We start from the raw sequence: 14226 nt of genomic DNA, 5'->3' as shown, positions 1-14226 counted from the left end.
TTTAAGCAGAGAAAACATTGTGTAAAAGCCCTGAATCTCAAAGCTTGCCTTTTAAGGCAGCTTCATCTCTGCTACTCAAAAGACTAACCCTGGGAGGCTAATCCTGCAAACATATTCTCACTAAACATCCAGAATGAGCCAAATAAATATTTCTAGAAAGAAAGCCAGCTATAACATGTAAAAACAGGAAACAGATGATTCAATACATCCTATGATATGCCCAAATTATCTGGACCAAGATTAGGTCATTCTATGATTTATATAACATATTTATATTCATCCTTATTTCAGAAGGAAGTTAAAGTATTTTCCAAAGAAATATAGATTATGATCAAATAGCATAAATAAAAAGTAGAGGGAAACATAAAGTAAAACAAGTGAAGACAATGTGGGGAAAAGAAGGGAGATATAAATGCTCACGAGAAAGGAATCTTCATGTGCTACTGGAAACACTATGGAGGTTTCTCAAAAAATTACAAATAGAATTACCTATGACCCAGTAATTCCACTACTGGGTATTTACCCAAAGAAACCAAAAACACTAATCCAAAAAGATATATGCACCCCAATATTTACTGCAGCATTATTTACAATAGCCATGATTATGGAAGCAACCCAAGTATCTCTCCATAGATGAATGGATAAGGAAGATGTGGTATATATACAATGGAACATTGCTCAGCCATTAAAAAAAAGGATGAAATCTTGCCATTTGCAACAATGTAAATGGATCTAAAGATTGTAAGGCTAAGCAAAATAACTCAGTCAGAGAAAGACAAATACCATATGACTTCACTCATGTGTGGAATTTTAGAAACAAAACAAATAAATAAAGTAAAAAGAGACAAAAAACCAGATTCTTAAATACAGAGGACAAAATAGTAGTTGCCAGAGAGGAAGTGGATAGGGGGAGGAGTGAAAGAGATAAAAGATATTAAGAGTACACTTATCTTCATGAGCACTGAGACATGCATAGAATTGTTGAATCATATTGCATACCTGAAACTACTATAACTCTGTATGTTAATTATATTTCAATAAAAAAAAATGTTCATGATAATGACCTACATTCTGGCTACCACGAGTTTTCCAGAAGCCTATACAAAGAAAAAAAGGAAAGGAATGCTATGAATTACACAATTCAAAATATTCATATACAACTGTTTTTCTTTATTTTTTATTTTATCTTTTATTTAATTCCAGTATAGTTAACATCCAGTGTTACATTAGTTTCAGGTGTATGATATAGTGATTCAACAATTGTATATGTTACTCAGTGCTTATCATGATAAGTGTACTCTTAACCCTCTTCACCTATTTCACATATCCCCTCACCCATCTCCCCTCTGGTAACCATTTGTTTGTTCTCAATAGTTGAGTCTACCTTTTGGTTTGTCTCTTTTTTGCTTGTTTGCCTTGCTTCCTAAGTTCCGCATATGAATGACATCATCTGGTATTTGTCTTTCTCTGACTGGCTTATTTCACTTAGTATAATACTCTCTAGATTCATCCATGTTGTTCCAAATGGCGAGCTTTCATTCTTTTTATGGCTAAGTAATATTCCATTATATATACATATATACCACTTTTTTTAATCCATTCATCTTGGGAAGATTCCTTAATTTGACTACTGTAAAGAATTCTGCAACAAACATAGTGGTATCTATATCCTTTCAAATTAGTATTTTCATATTCTTTGGGTAAATACCCAGTCGTGGAACTATTGGATCATATGGTAATTCTATTTTTAATTTTTTGAGGAACCTCCATACTGTTTTCCACATGGCTGAGCTAGTCTGCATTCCCACCAACAGTGCACGAGGGTTCCTTTTTCTTGGCATCCTTGACAACACTTGTTTCTTGTGTTTTTTATTTTAGCCATTCTGAAGGTGTGAGGTTCATAACCTATTTTTGACATTATAAAAGAGAACAGTAGTTCTCATAAGAGGATGCTGTCTAATGCAATGAATATGCCCCTCCACAACATCCTTTAATAGATGACAAAACTGTATTTTCATGCTCTGATTCTTATAATGACTCTCAATAAAGGCTTCTTAAATCACTCACTGCACAGCTCAGTGAAAGTAATTCTTTAGTGGGTCACCCTAAAGCTGACTGGGCACCCAAGTCACTGTTCAACTAATTTTATCCAAAAATATACTTGTTAATAACTTAAGAACTTGATGTACATGACCTGCATGAATTCTTCACTATGATTTCTCAAGATTGAACTATTGATAAAGTAGTGACACTGCGCTCTGTCTTGGATTCCCTATCCATCCATAGACTATGGCAGTGACGTGTTGCTAATTGTACACAGACCTCAATGTCTTACCTGAATACAAAGAAAGGGTTAGATTTTTTAAATTCTGGAAAACTAAGACTTTAAGGTTCCACATAGCAGAGTATTTGTCATCTGTATATTTTAAGAGTGTTTTTCATATCATTGTTATATCACTAAGAGGAAAGATAATAAGAAATATTTCAATAAATATTTTTAGTCAGAATAGAATAATATTCTGTGCATAATAAACTGTAGCTGGTTTTAATCACCATTTTATATAATGCTAAAATAATTATGTATCATAAATAAAAAACATAACAAGAAAAAATGAAATCAACAAAACAATACCAGATCCTCTGGAGAGAATCCTAGGAGTAAAATAGCATTAAAATAAAAATAATATCTCAGAAATATACAGCTACAATAAATCTTAATACAATATAGTTCACTTCACACAAATATATATGTTATTTCAATGTGCAGACAAATCAAGTGTATTCTCAATTCAATATAGCTTGTCACTTTTTGATTTCAGATCAATATGTTCAAAAAGCGAAGAAAGAGCAGGAGTTATATACCCCTTTACACTCCAGGCTATACTTCAAAAAGAAAGTTCTCTCTTTTATGTTAAAGGAACAACTTACAACTGAAAACTGTCAGTGTGTTTCATGTAGAACATTACTCAACAATCAGATCATTTAGGTATTTTTAATAATTCATGTTTAGATGTCTTACTGGTGCTAAGAACTCCCAGGAGCAAAAACAACAGAAACTAACAAATCTACCCTTTACCTCATTCAATTTACATACTTGATTCTATGGCAAATTTATTGGAAACCAATCTCTAAATCTGAACTTCAAATATTAATTTCTTACTTCTATTAGTCTATTAATGGAATGTATTGCTATGTATGAAAGCGTACCAAACATATAAACAGAAAACCAAGGTAGGCTTCTGTAAAATTTACCAGAATATAATATTTGAGAGTGCCCCAAGTATTATCAGTCTTTTCTAAATATGCAGGAGTTTTTGAGGACAGGAAATATTTTATTTCAATTTATATTTCTTAATACATAATACAGCACCCAATAAATATGTACCAAGTGAATGTAAATGACATTCCAAACATCATGTGCCAAAGAACTTAATAGCTGTTGAAAAGATAACAAAGTCATAATGAATTTTAAAGAAAGTGAAATCTCTCATAAACTGCTGAGATATTACCAGACTCCTAGTGGCAAATGATTATTCATACCCAAACCACACTTTTCAAATTTGATAGGTTGATCCTGATTTTTTTCATTCATAAATGTACTTGACAACTATTTAGTAGAACACCATTTACATACCAGACATTTTCTAGGCAGGAAGATACAGTTAAAAAGACTGCCAAAATATCTTCCTATAAGAAATTTATACTCTAGTGGAATAAACAGAATATAAACTGAAATCAAAGGAATAAGTCCAACAAAACAATATCAAATACAATAAGGGATATAAAAAAAATCATGCTACAGAGAGTGACAGGGACATTGGATCTGTGTGTGCTATTTTAGTCGGGAGTGATCCAGGTTGCCTCTCTGAGACAATAAGATATATTCTGGATTGTTTTCTAATTATGTATAATGTCTCCAAATTTAGCCAAAGTAAAGTATACTTTTGTGATACAGCAACAAGCAAGACCTCCCTTTCTCCCACCGCTGAACAAAGAACACACACACACACACACACACACACACACACACACACACACTGGCCTACTCTCCTTTCTAACTGTGCCACAGTGCTTTTGCAGAGATATCAGAGCTACAACCTTAAAAAGCAGATGTTTACTTTGTTGTTTTTTCCACACTTTGAATTAGTTCTAATTTCAGGATACTAGAAGGCCATCCTTCAAAAGCATCTCTCCACAGGGTCTGTCACTGAGTTATTACTATTAATTGAAAAGAGAAGTAGTAGCATCTAATGAGATGGCAGTCAAAATATTGGGTGTCCACCAAGTGCCAGGCACTGGATTGGGTTCTTTAGACTTCGTTTCATCTCATATCGTCTTCATAAAATCCCTCTTAGGTATTGTCTTGCAGATAAGGACATTAATGTTCACAGAGATCATCAAGTGCCCAGGGTCAAGCAGAGAATAAATGGTTGCTAAGCTCGTATTATTTCCCAAGATCACCTGCTTCATCCCATATAACTGTGTCATGCAACTTTCTCCCTTGAAATGCAAATGTGCTGGGGGGCGGGTTATACATTAAGCCTTATACAGTGGTGTGGATTAATTTATCAGGCCCTCTCGTGAAAGCAGATATTAAAAAGGAAAAAATATAGCTGAAAGTGAATTAGATAGTTAAGTACATAATTAAAAGTTATTCACTGTACATAAAGGCTAATTAATGTGATGGGGAATATTTTGCTCTAGGTCTTAAAGGAATAAATATTAAGACGCTATTTGCTAGCTGGTTGTGACTTAAATGTATTTTTTTCCATAGAAGGAAAAAAATACACAAGTCTTGTTTGTGTATTGTTTAATTCAACAGATATCAACTCCTTTATTGTCTGTGCTTTATTGTCTGTGCTCCACTAGACACTATAGTGAATGTACAATAAAGAATGAGGCAAGATATTTGTTTCCCACCTTTAAGAACTGAAGATCTACTGGGGCGCCTGGGTGGCGCAGTTGGTTAAGCGTCCGACTTCAGCCAGGTCACGATCTCGCGGTTCGTGAGTTCGAGCCCCGCGTCAGGCTCTGGGCTGATGGCTCGGAGCCTGGAGCCTGTTTCAGATTCTGTGTCTCCCTCTCTCTCTGCCCCTCCCCCGTTCATGCTCTGTCTCTCTCTGTCCCAAAAATAAATAAACGTTGAAAAAAAATTTTTTTTAAAAGAACTGAAGATCTACTTTGGATACAAAACATGACAAACACCCATTGTCAGTGGATTACTGATACTCACACACCCTTCACTGTAGAAGAGCCCTCTCTCTAGCTGGACAGATTGTCCTCTATGACTGGAAGGGCACAGAGGAATGACATAAAAAGCATGGGCCCTATTCTAACCAATCACATCAGTCCACTTTTTTAATGTATGCATGTTACCCTATAAAATTCTCTCTCAGCACTGCTTGAGCTGTGTTCCACAAATTGTGATATATCTTCCTTTCCATTGTTTGATGGATTTTTATTTCCCTGAGATTTCTTCTTTGACCAGTAGATTATTTAGAAGTATTCTGTATATTTTCACAGCGTTTTAGAAATTTTCCTGTTTTCTTTCTGTTACCGGTTTCTAGTTTTATTCCATTGTAATGGAGAAAACCTGTTGTATGATTTCAGCTGAGGTTTGTTCTGTGGCTCAGGGAATGGTCTGCCTTTGTATACATTCCGTGTCACTTGAAAAAAAATATGTATTCTGCAGTTGTTGCATTGAGTGGTCTACAAATGTCGACTATATCCTTTGATGTGCATTTGTTCCTCTATAGCATTCCTGATTTTCTGTATAGTTTTCCTTCCAATTGTCAAGAGAAGGGTTTTGAATTTCCTAACTATAGTTGTAGATTTCTCTACTTCTCTGCTTAAGTCTGTCAGTTTCCACTTCAAACACTTTGCAGCTCTGCTGTTGACTGCTATTTTTCTCGGTAGGTTTACCCTTATATTACTGCATAATGGCAGTTCCTGTCTCTAGTAATTTTCTATCCTCTGAAGTCTACTTTATCTGACATTAAAAGATCCACTCCTCCTTTCTTTGGATGTTTGAATCATTTTTTTTTTCTATTCTTTACTTCTAGCCTGCTTGTTTCTTTGTATTTGAAGTGAGTTTCTTAGATACTGCCTACTGGTTGGGTCATATTTTTTTAATCTACTCTGACAATCTCTGTCTTTTAACTGGTATATTTAGACCATTTGCATTTAATTTAATTATTGACATATTATGACTAAAGTCTGCCATGTTATTTTTTTTGTTTTCTATTTGTTCTTTGCTTTGTTTTTCTTTTTCCTACTCCTGTGAGTTATATGAACATTTTTTAGAATTCCATTTTATTTATTTTTTAAGTTTATTTATTTATTTTGAGAGGGTGTGGAGGCCGATGTGGGACTCAAACTCATGAACTGTGAGATCATGACCTGAGCCGAAATCAAGAGTCAGATAGACACTCAACTGACTAAGCCAGCCTGGTGCCCCGAGAACTCCATTTTAAACTACCAGAGTTTTTTGAGGGCATCTTTTTGTATAGCTTTTTTAGTGGTTGCTCTAGGTATGACATTAAAAATGCACAACTTATCAATAGGTGTTGTTGTTTTACCAGTTTAAGTGAACTATAGAAACCTTACCTCCTTTTCTCCCCTTTACTCTTTCCTGCTTATAATACAACTCTCAAATATTTTCTCTACATACATTTAGAACCACATCTGACACTGCCATAATTTTTGCTTCAACCATCAAACATAATTTAGGGAACTCAAAAGGAGAAGGAAAATGTATTATATTTAGTCATATTTTTTTCTCTTTCCATGTTCTTTCTTCTTTCCTAATGTTCTAAAGTTTTTTTTTCTTTTATCAATTCCTCTCTGTTTAGAGAACTTCCTTTAGCCAAACTTTTAGAGTAGACCCATTGGTAACAAATTCTCTTGGTTTCCCCTTCATTTCGAAAGGATATTTTCTCTGACTATAAAACTCTAGATTCTTTCTTTCAGCATTTGAAAAATATTGTGCCACTTCTTTCTGACATTCATAGGTTTGATGAGAATCTGCTGCTATTCAAATTGTTTTCCCTGTATAGGTATGGTATTTCATTTCTCTTGCTCCTTTCAAGATATATCTTGACTTTTTTTTCCCCAGAAGTTTAACTATAATGTATCTTGGCATGGATTTCATGGCAGGAATGGCCTCATTACCACTCAGCAATGTTGAAAGTCCTGACTCTTTTTCTAGGCCTCCCCTGACATGACCCAGGTGGGGAGGGAAAGAAATGCCTCATTACTGCCAGGGGTGAGAGAAGCCATGCTTCCCACATGATCTCCACTGACACTGGTCTCAGAATATAGGGGTAAGAGTGGGGCCATAATGTAAATATAAATTAAAACTAAATGAGATATCACACAAACCTATTAGAATGGCTATTATTACAAAGACAGACAACACCAAGTTTTGGCGAGAACGTGGAACAATTGGAATCCTCATACAATGTTGGTTGGAATGTAAAATTGTACATACACTTTTCAAAACTAGTGGCTAATGTCTTAAAAAGTTAAACATACACCTACCATATGATCCAGCCAATTTATTCCAGGTATTTACCCAAGAGAAACAAATGCGTACATCCGTATAGAATACTATTCAGAAACTAAAAGAAATAAATTACTGATACATGACACAAGATGGATGAATTGTAAAATAGTTATATTGAGTGAAAGAAGATATACAGAAAAAAATCATGCATAGCATAGGATTCCATTTATACAAAACCCTAGAAAAGGAAAACTATTCTATGGTAACAGAAAGGAAACAAGTAGTTGCCTGGGGAAGTGGAGAGAATAAAGAAGGGTACAAAGGAAGAATGAACAAAGAGGCATTCTAGACAACAATAAGGAAGGAAGGCATATGAGGAACACGTCCAAACTGAGTCCAACTATTTTAAGGCACCTTCCAGGGAATTCCAAATAACATTTCCACTACTTATAATTGACTCTATGTCACTTGACCATAGATAGGTGCAAAGGATATACCACCATTCATAATAAAGAAATTCTGTTCATATGGGAGAAACAGTCTCTCTGCCTCAGCACCTTTCCTTGTGTTCCAGCACTCTTATGTATTTATTTTTTAACATTTTTGTTGATATTTCAATAAAAGTTTGGAGGGAGAAGAGGAAAATGCATATGCTTAGTTGACCATGACTGTAAGTATAGCTTTACTCAAAACTATAGCTTAATACTTACTGATTTCAATTGTATCTGTAAGTCACAGATACAATTCTTAACTAAGTTCACATAATTTAATGTTTAAAAAAATATCCAATGGGTGAACTACTTGTAAATACTTATTTCCTAGATGGTCTTTTTTATTTTTAATATTTTTTAATTTTAAAAGAATTTTAAACTTACAGAAAAAGTATATGAAGAGCAGAAATAACTCCATATATACTTTACCTAGAGACCCCATTCAAGTTTTCCAAAACTTTCCTAATAATGTCCTTCCTAGTGAACATATCAGTTCTAGGACCATATTTTGCACTTAGTTGTATTGTCCCATCAGTTTGAGACTTTCCTTGACTGTCATGACTTTATACATTATTGAACACATCAGAAAATCAGAATTTCCCTATCAAAATTATCAGATATTTTCTCATTATTCAGCTCAGGTCATGTGTAATTGGCATAAATATTAAAAAATTAAAGTTGTTTTAGCTGCATACTATCAGGAGCACACAATATTGATTTGTCCCATCACTTGAGTAAAGTTCAGTCTGCCTGGTTTCTTCACTATAAAGTTACTTTTCCCTTTGTAATTAACAACTACTTTGTGGAAAGATACTAGACATTAGGTAAACATCTCATTCCTCCTCCAACTTTCACCCATTAGTTTTTAGCAACAATTAATGTTTATTGCCTCAATTATTGCTCAGTGGTTGCCAAGTAGTAATTCTCTAATTCCATCACCACTTCTACTCTTATTAATTGGCTTTCTACTATAAAGTAAAGCTTTATCTTCTCCCCATAAATTAGATACATTCATGTATCCCAATATATTGTAGTGGAATACAATACTCCTATTTTATAGTATGATAATCTGTTACTATCATACTTTGAATCTCAAATTGCCCCAGACTTAGTTAACAGGAGTCTCTTCAAGCTTTTGACATGTTCCTATAATTCTTTGACCACTTCCTTATTCCCTGGCATAAGATGGTCCAGGTTTATCTTGTGCTTTCCCAGACTCAAGCCTAGGATCAACCATTTCTCCAAGGATATCTGGTTCCACTTGATGGAGAATGGTATTTAGAACTCAAAATCTGTCACTTGGTGTTCTCATTGCTACTGAGATGTTGCTATTTTTCAGGCCATCACAGTAGACAGAGTAAGGAAATAAATGTAGGCATATATACTTATGTATATGTTACTACATACAAACCCATATTTAATTCTATTACATTTATATCTATTTCTATTCTTGAAGTTATGAGATACACCAGTACCTCCAATTTCAATCCAACACTGCAGGGTGCATTCTACATTTTCTCCTTTTTGTATTTGTGAATCCCGTCTCTATCAGCAAGAAAACTGGACTGCATTATTTTCAATATATTTACTTATTCTCTCAACAGTCCTCTACCTTATATATAACAAATCTCCTGATCCTACCAGGCCACTGCCTGAGAATCTCCAGGCCAACTTGAGTTCAAGGTTGCAGACATGGCTGGAATATGTAGGGCAGGGGTATCAGAAAAAAACAAGTTGCGCAGTAGTAACTTATGAATGATGCAAGCTGATGGTTGACCACACATTTGATATGAGTCCACTTCATAACATATATGTCAAGTCAGTTAACACAAATTTAGCCCATCTGAGTAGAGGTACTTTGAACTAAACAGAGAAGGTGATAAAGTGGTTCCATTCTACTTGGAGTGGGTCAGACCACATTTGAAAAAAAATGTAGTGAATTTGTAGTGAATACACAGAGATTTAAATATTCTATGAAGATTTAATGGGGACCCCATTATCCTGAGTTTTAATAGTTTAGGATTTCACTCTCTTGTAAGCATAATCAGTCCTAAACCAAGAAATATGACTGCCCTGAGGACCCTTCCAACCAATAATATTCAAATAATTATTCTGTTTATTTCATGGAAATGGGAGAAACTGAAAAGTATAAACTTCTCTCTGTTGAAAATAAAGAATTTACTGTGATGTTCCACATATACAATTTCTTGGGAATGAAGTTTAACTACTTACAACATAGACAAAGTAGATCACTTGATCCCAAAAAGCAGATATATGCCAGTTGATTATTCAATTTCAAAAGTTTTAACTGTCAAGCTCTTCAACTATTAAGCAGTTGGTTGAAGTAAGTCTTGTGTTTGTGCCATGAATCTTGCCTATGTGTGCTACAAAATACCATACTTTGGGGAAAGCCAAACCATTTCATATCTTGCCAGTTAAGTAAGGAGTTACATGTGGAAATCTTTATTAATAGGATTCTAGTTCTAATTTATTGAAGCGATGTCAAGCATTCCTCATAGATTGATGCCTAGGCTATCAGGATACTAGCCTATCCTGAATAAACCAATGAGAATACTAAAAGTATTAAAAATTTCAAGAGTTTGTGGGGTATGTCATTATTACCATATTCACTTTACCTCTTTATATTATTTAATTAAAATATCATTACCCAGCTCTAATGCAATGATTTCTAGACATGGTTTTGTAATGCCTCTAAGCATGTTAAATCATATTTAAAGACAATATAAATTTATACCCTTCAATCACGTGGAAACAAGATTAATTTTCATCTAACATAGTTTCACAATATCATATTGTATATAGCTTTATAAACTTCTCAAATGATAAAATTTAGAAATAAGCAAATAAACTAAGTTAAGAAATAAACTAAGTAAATTAGGTAATTAAGCTGTATAGTTAAAAAAATAACAAGATACAAATATTCTCAACCAGTATATGTTATCTTTGCTTTTTTTTTAAACAATATTCCCGTGCTCTCTTTAAAGTGCTTTACTCCAGTAAGTTTTCTTAAAACATTCCTAACTTAGAAAATCTGTAAAGGGAACACATTTTCAGGTCTTGTATATTTTCAAAACTAAAATAAGCCTATGTCCACCAACTCCAGGGCACAAAAAAATCACAACATAGCACAGATATTAAAACTTAAGAGTCACAAGAGTTTAACTTATGACACCGTTTCTTACAATGTGGTCCAGAAATTCAATATGTAACAATCATTTGTGCCACTTCTTACTAAGTCCAGGTTCCTGGGCTCCTCCTTGATCTCCTGAAGCAGTTCTCATGAGAAGCATTGACCAAAGCCCTGGGGGCTTTGAGAATGCCAGATGAACACTATACATTTTATATTCTCTCTAGCATGAGACAGACGCTACAGGCTAGTGAGATTTTCTAATTTTGTGAAGTATATATAATTCTATTCAAAACTAAGCTCTGTTATGATCAAAATTGTTGCATACAAACCTGCTTTTAGAAGCAGAAACTTAGCTGTTTTCTCCCTTCAATTGTTTAAAGTACATATCAACCCTTAAAAATTACTCACCACTGCAATCCAAGCTAATAGGGATGTAGGTAATATGTCACCCAAAAAAAATCAATAAAATACACAGCATATAATTTTGTCTTTTTTTTTTTTTTTTTTTTTTGGTGAGGAAGTCTTAAGATTTTATGAGACAATTTCGTCTTCACTTAAAATTCATTAATGCAGAACCATCTAGAGGGCTAGTTTTTTTTTTAATAAGCACTTGATAAAAATCAAGTTGGATTTATTTCCTAATTATGTAGAAAGTTTACATATATTCCAAACTCTATCATTATCATTTGGAGAGAGTCTCAGCAATTTTAAAATACATTAACAAATCTATTAAAACAAACAACTCACTTAATCTCCCTGGTAAATTATACTTTATATTCTAGGGGCGTAGAAACACTGTGAAAGTATTTCATGTTTCTTTTAACACAATTAATACACTGTCACAAAGTGTTATTATGCTTCCGCTTTTTAGACAGACAGATATCGAACTAGGCATGGTCTCTAATCATTAGAATAAAATAAAACAACCTAGTTGCACCAGCAATTCTACATGGACTTCCTCTGCTAACACTTGGGCAGAAACAAGAATCAAGACATGCATTATAGGACTTCATGACTCTATGCAACGAGTTTCAGTTGAAACAGTAGCCATAGCTCCCAAGACACTACAACGTTAACTTAAAGTTGGGCAGAAAAACTTGAGATCTTGCAAATCTTGGTTATCTGAAACCCATCCTCCCCAGAGAAAAGACCTATCTGATCACATCCCTGTCCACCTCTCCCTTTTTGTGCTAGGGCATTATTTCGCTCCCCCCACCCCTCTCTGCAGTTATTCTCTTCTCCTCAGTACTAGGGAACAACCCCATTCTCTATCTTTTCCCCCTGCCGCGTTACAGCCTTACTCCCACGCCGCGGACACGTAAACCGCCAATAGTGACCACAGCTGCTTTTGGTGGGGGAGGGAGGATCTCGAGCCTCCCACGTCCGTCCGATCGTCTCCCACCCGTGCCCAGCTGGATGGTGGGACCGGGCTGGGAACGGACCCTGGGCATTCCTCCCCGCGGGAACTAGCATCTGCCCAGCGCGCTGGCTACCGCCGGGACGCTTTGCCAGTGCCCGGTTCAGTCTCTGGTTCTTTTTCTCTTGTCCTCCCGCTCTTCCTTTCTCCTCCTGTATTTCTGTCATCGGTTCTTTGATGGCGAGAGAAAGCAGCTCAGAGCTACACGTCTCCTCTCATAAATACGTGTATGCTTTTCCTGAATCTTTCTCCGCCCCTTTCTCACCCTAACACATGTAGGGTCTGCAATGCACAGGACTCTCCCTTCATCCAGAGATCAATGGCAGCGTCTCAGTTTGACAATTTCACTCAAGGCGCCTTCATCTACCGAAGCCTACTCCTTACCAGTTCAGTTTTCTCCCAGTTAACCACAGTCTCCCCCATTGCTAAGCGCCTCTTCCACCTTTCTGGGTTCTACTACTGCCAACATTAAAAAAAAAAAAAAAAAAAAATCCAACATGCAATACGGTGTAAATTCCAGGAAGAAAGTGTGAGCGTGTAAGACAGTCTAAGTGTGTGCATCTGTGGGTCTCAGCCTGTCCGGGTCCTGTGCATAAGGCTGAGAGATGCAGGACAGTCAGACCGCTCAAACTTCCCCTGCCAGACTGACGCTGGGCCCTCTCCAGCTCACCTGTCCGCGCCCAGGTAACCGGCAAGGTGCCCGCCCGGCCGCGTTCCCGGACCCCCTGGCCCGGGCAGAGCGAATGCCAGCGAACTGGGGCCGCACGGCCACCCCTCCCGCGCATTTGTTCGCGGTCCCTCCTTCCCTCCGGGTGTTCTGAACCCCTTCCCCCAGATACAAACGGGACCGCCCTCCTCCACAGCGCCTTACCTCAAACAGGGGACCGATCTTGTTCTTCTCCAGGTAAGCCTGGATCCGGGATTGTTGATGAGACGCCATGGAGAGACAGAAGGGGCCGCGGAGAGTGCGGGAGAGCGCGCGGCCGTGCGCCTGGGCCAGGGGACAACCTTCCTTTTTCCCCCGGACTGGAGCCGGGACAGGAGCTCCAGAGCCTCGGCTCCCCCGGCGTGGCGGGCACAGCCCCGGCCGCGGGCGTGGGCTGCAGCCCCGGGAGCCGCGAGCGCGTGGGGCGCCGAGAGCCGGAAGCCCGGGCGCGGCGCCGCCAACTCAGTCAACTCCGAGGCGAGGGGAGAACTCATTCATCGCGTTCTCCTCCTGGCGCCCACCCCCGCCGCTCTCCGCAGCGCGCGGCGCCGGGGGAAATTCGAGGCAGAGGTTCCAGGTTCCTCTCTCCTCTGGGCGGCAGCAGCAGCAGCAGCAGCAGGAGCCAGGAGGCGGATGCTTCTCCGCCTGGCGCGGCGCCGGGGGCGCCCTCGGGCGGTGGGGGGCTGCGGGGCTCGAACTCGCGGCAAGCGTGCGTGTGCGTGCGTGTGTGTCCGCGCGCCCGACTGTGTGCGTCCCCTTTCCCCGTTGCAGGAACAAACAGCCCGGGCTTCTCCCCAGGCTGTGCTCGCCCTTCCCGCCGCTCCCTAGCGACAGCGCCGCTCAAAAAGCCAATGGTGAAGGTGCTTCTTTCAAAGTGCACATAAATCTGGTGCTTGTTGGCTACTCTTGGCAGCTACAAACGCTGTTCGAAAAGGATGGTCCCCACCGCCCCTTCGG

The 14226-nt window shown here is 37.7% G+C and overlaps 1 protein-coding gene across 1 annotated transcript in view; it reads right to left on the bottom strand.

Annotated features, from left to right (window-relative positions):
* The window catches only part of CF2H8orf34 (chromosome F2 C8orf34 homolog), a 402422-nt gene extending 388639 nt beyond the window's left edge, over positions 1–13783 (bottom strand). Inside the window, 3 exon segments of the mRNA XM_047842390.1 lie at positions 13435–13509; positions 13511–13627; positions 13629–13783. Coding sequence (XP_047698346.1) covers positions 13435–13509; positions 13511–13627; positions 13629–13763 — 327 coding nt within the window. The 5' untranslated portion in view covers positions 13764–13783.
* Positions 13784–14226: the final 443 nt, after the last annotated feature.

The sequence above is a fragment of the Prionailurus viverrinus genome, chromosome F2 (assembly GCF_022837055.1).
Source record: "Prionailurus viverrinus isolate Anna chromosome F2, UM_Priviv_1.0, whole genome shotgun sequence".
NCBI lineage: Eukaryota > Metazoa > Chordata > Mammalia > Carnivora > Felidae > Prionailurus > Prionailurus viverrinus.
The sequence above is the reverse complement of the archived record's forward strand: the minus strand, read 5'-3'. Positions and strand labels throughout refer to the sequence as shown.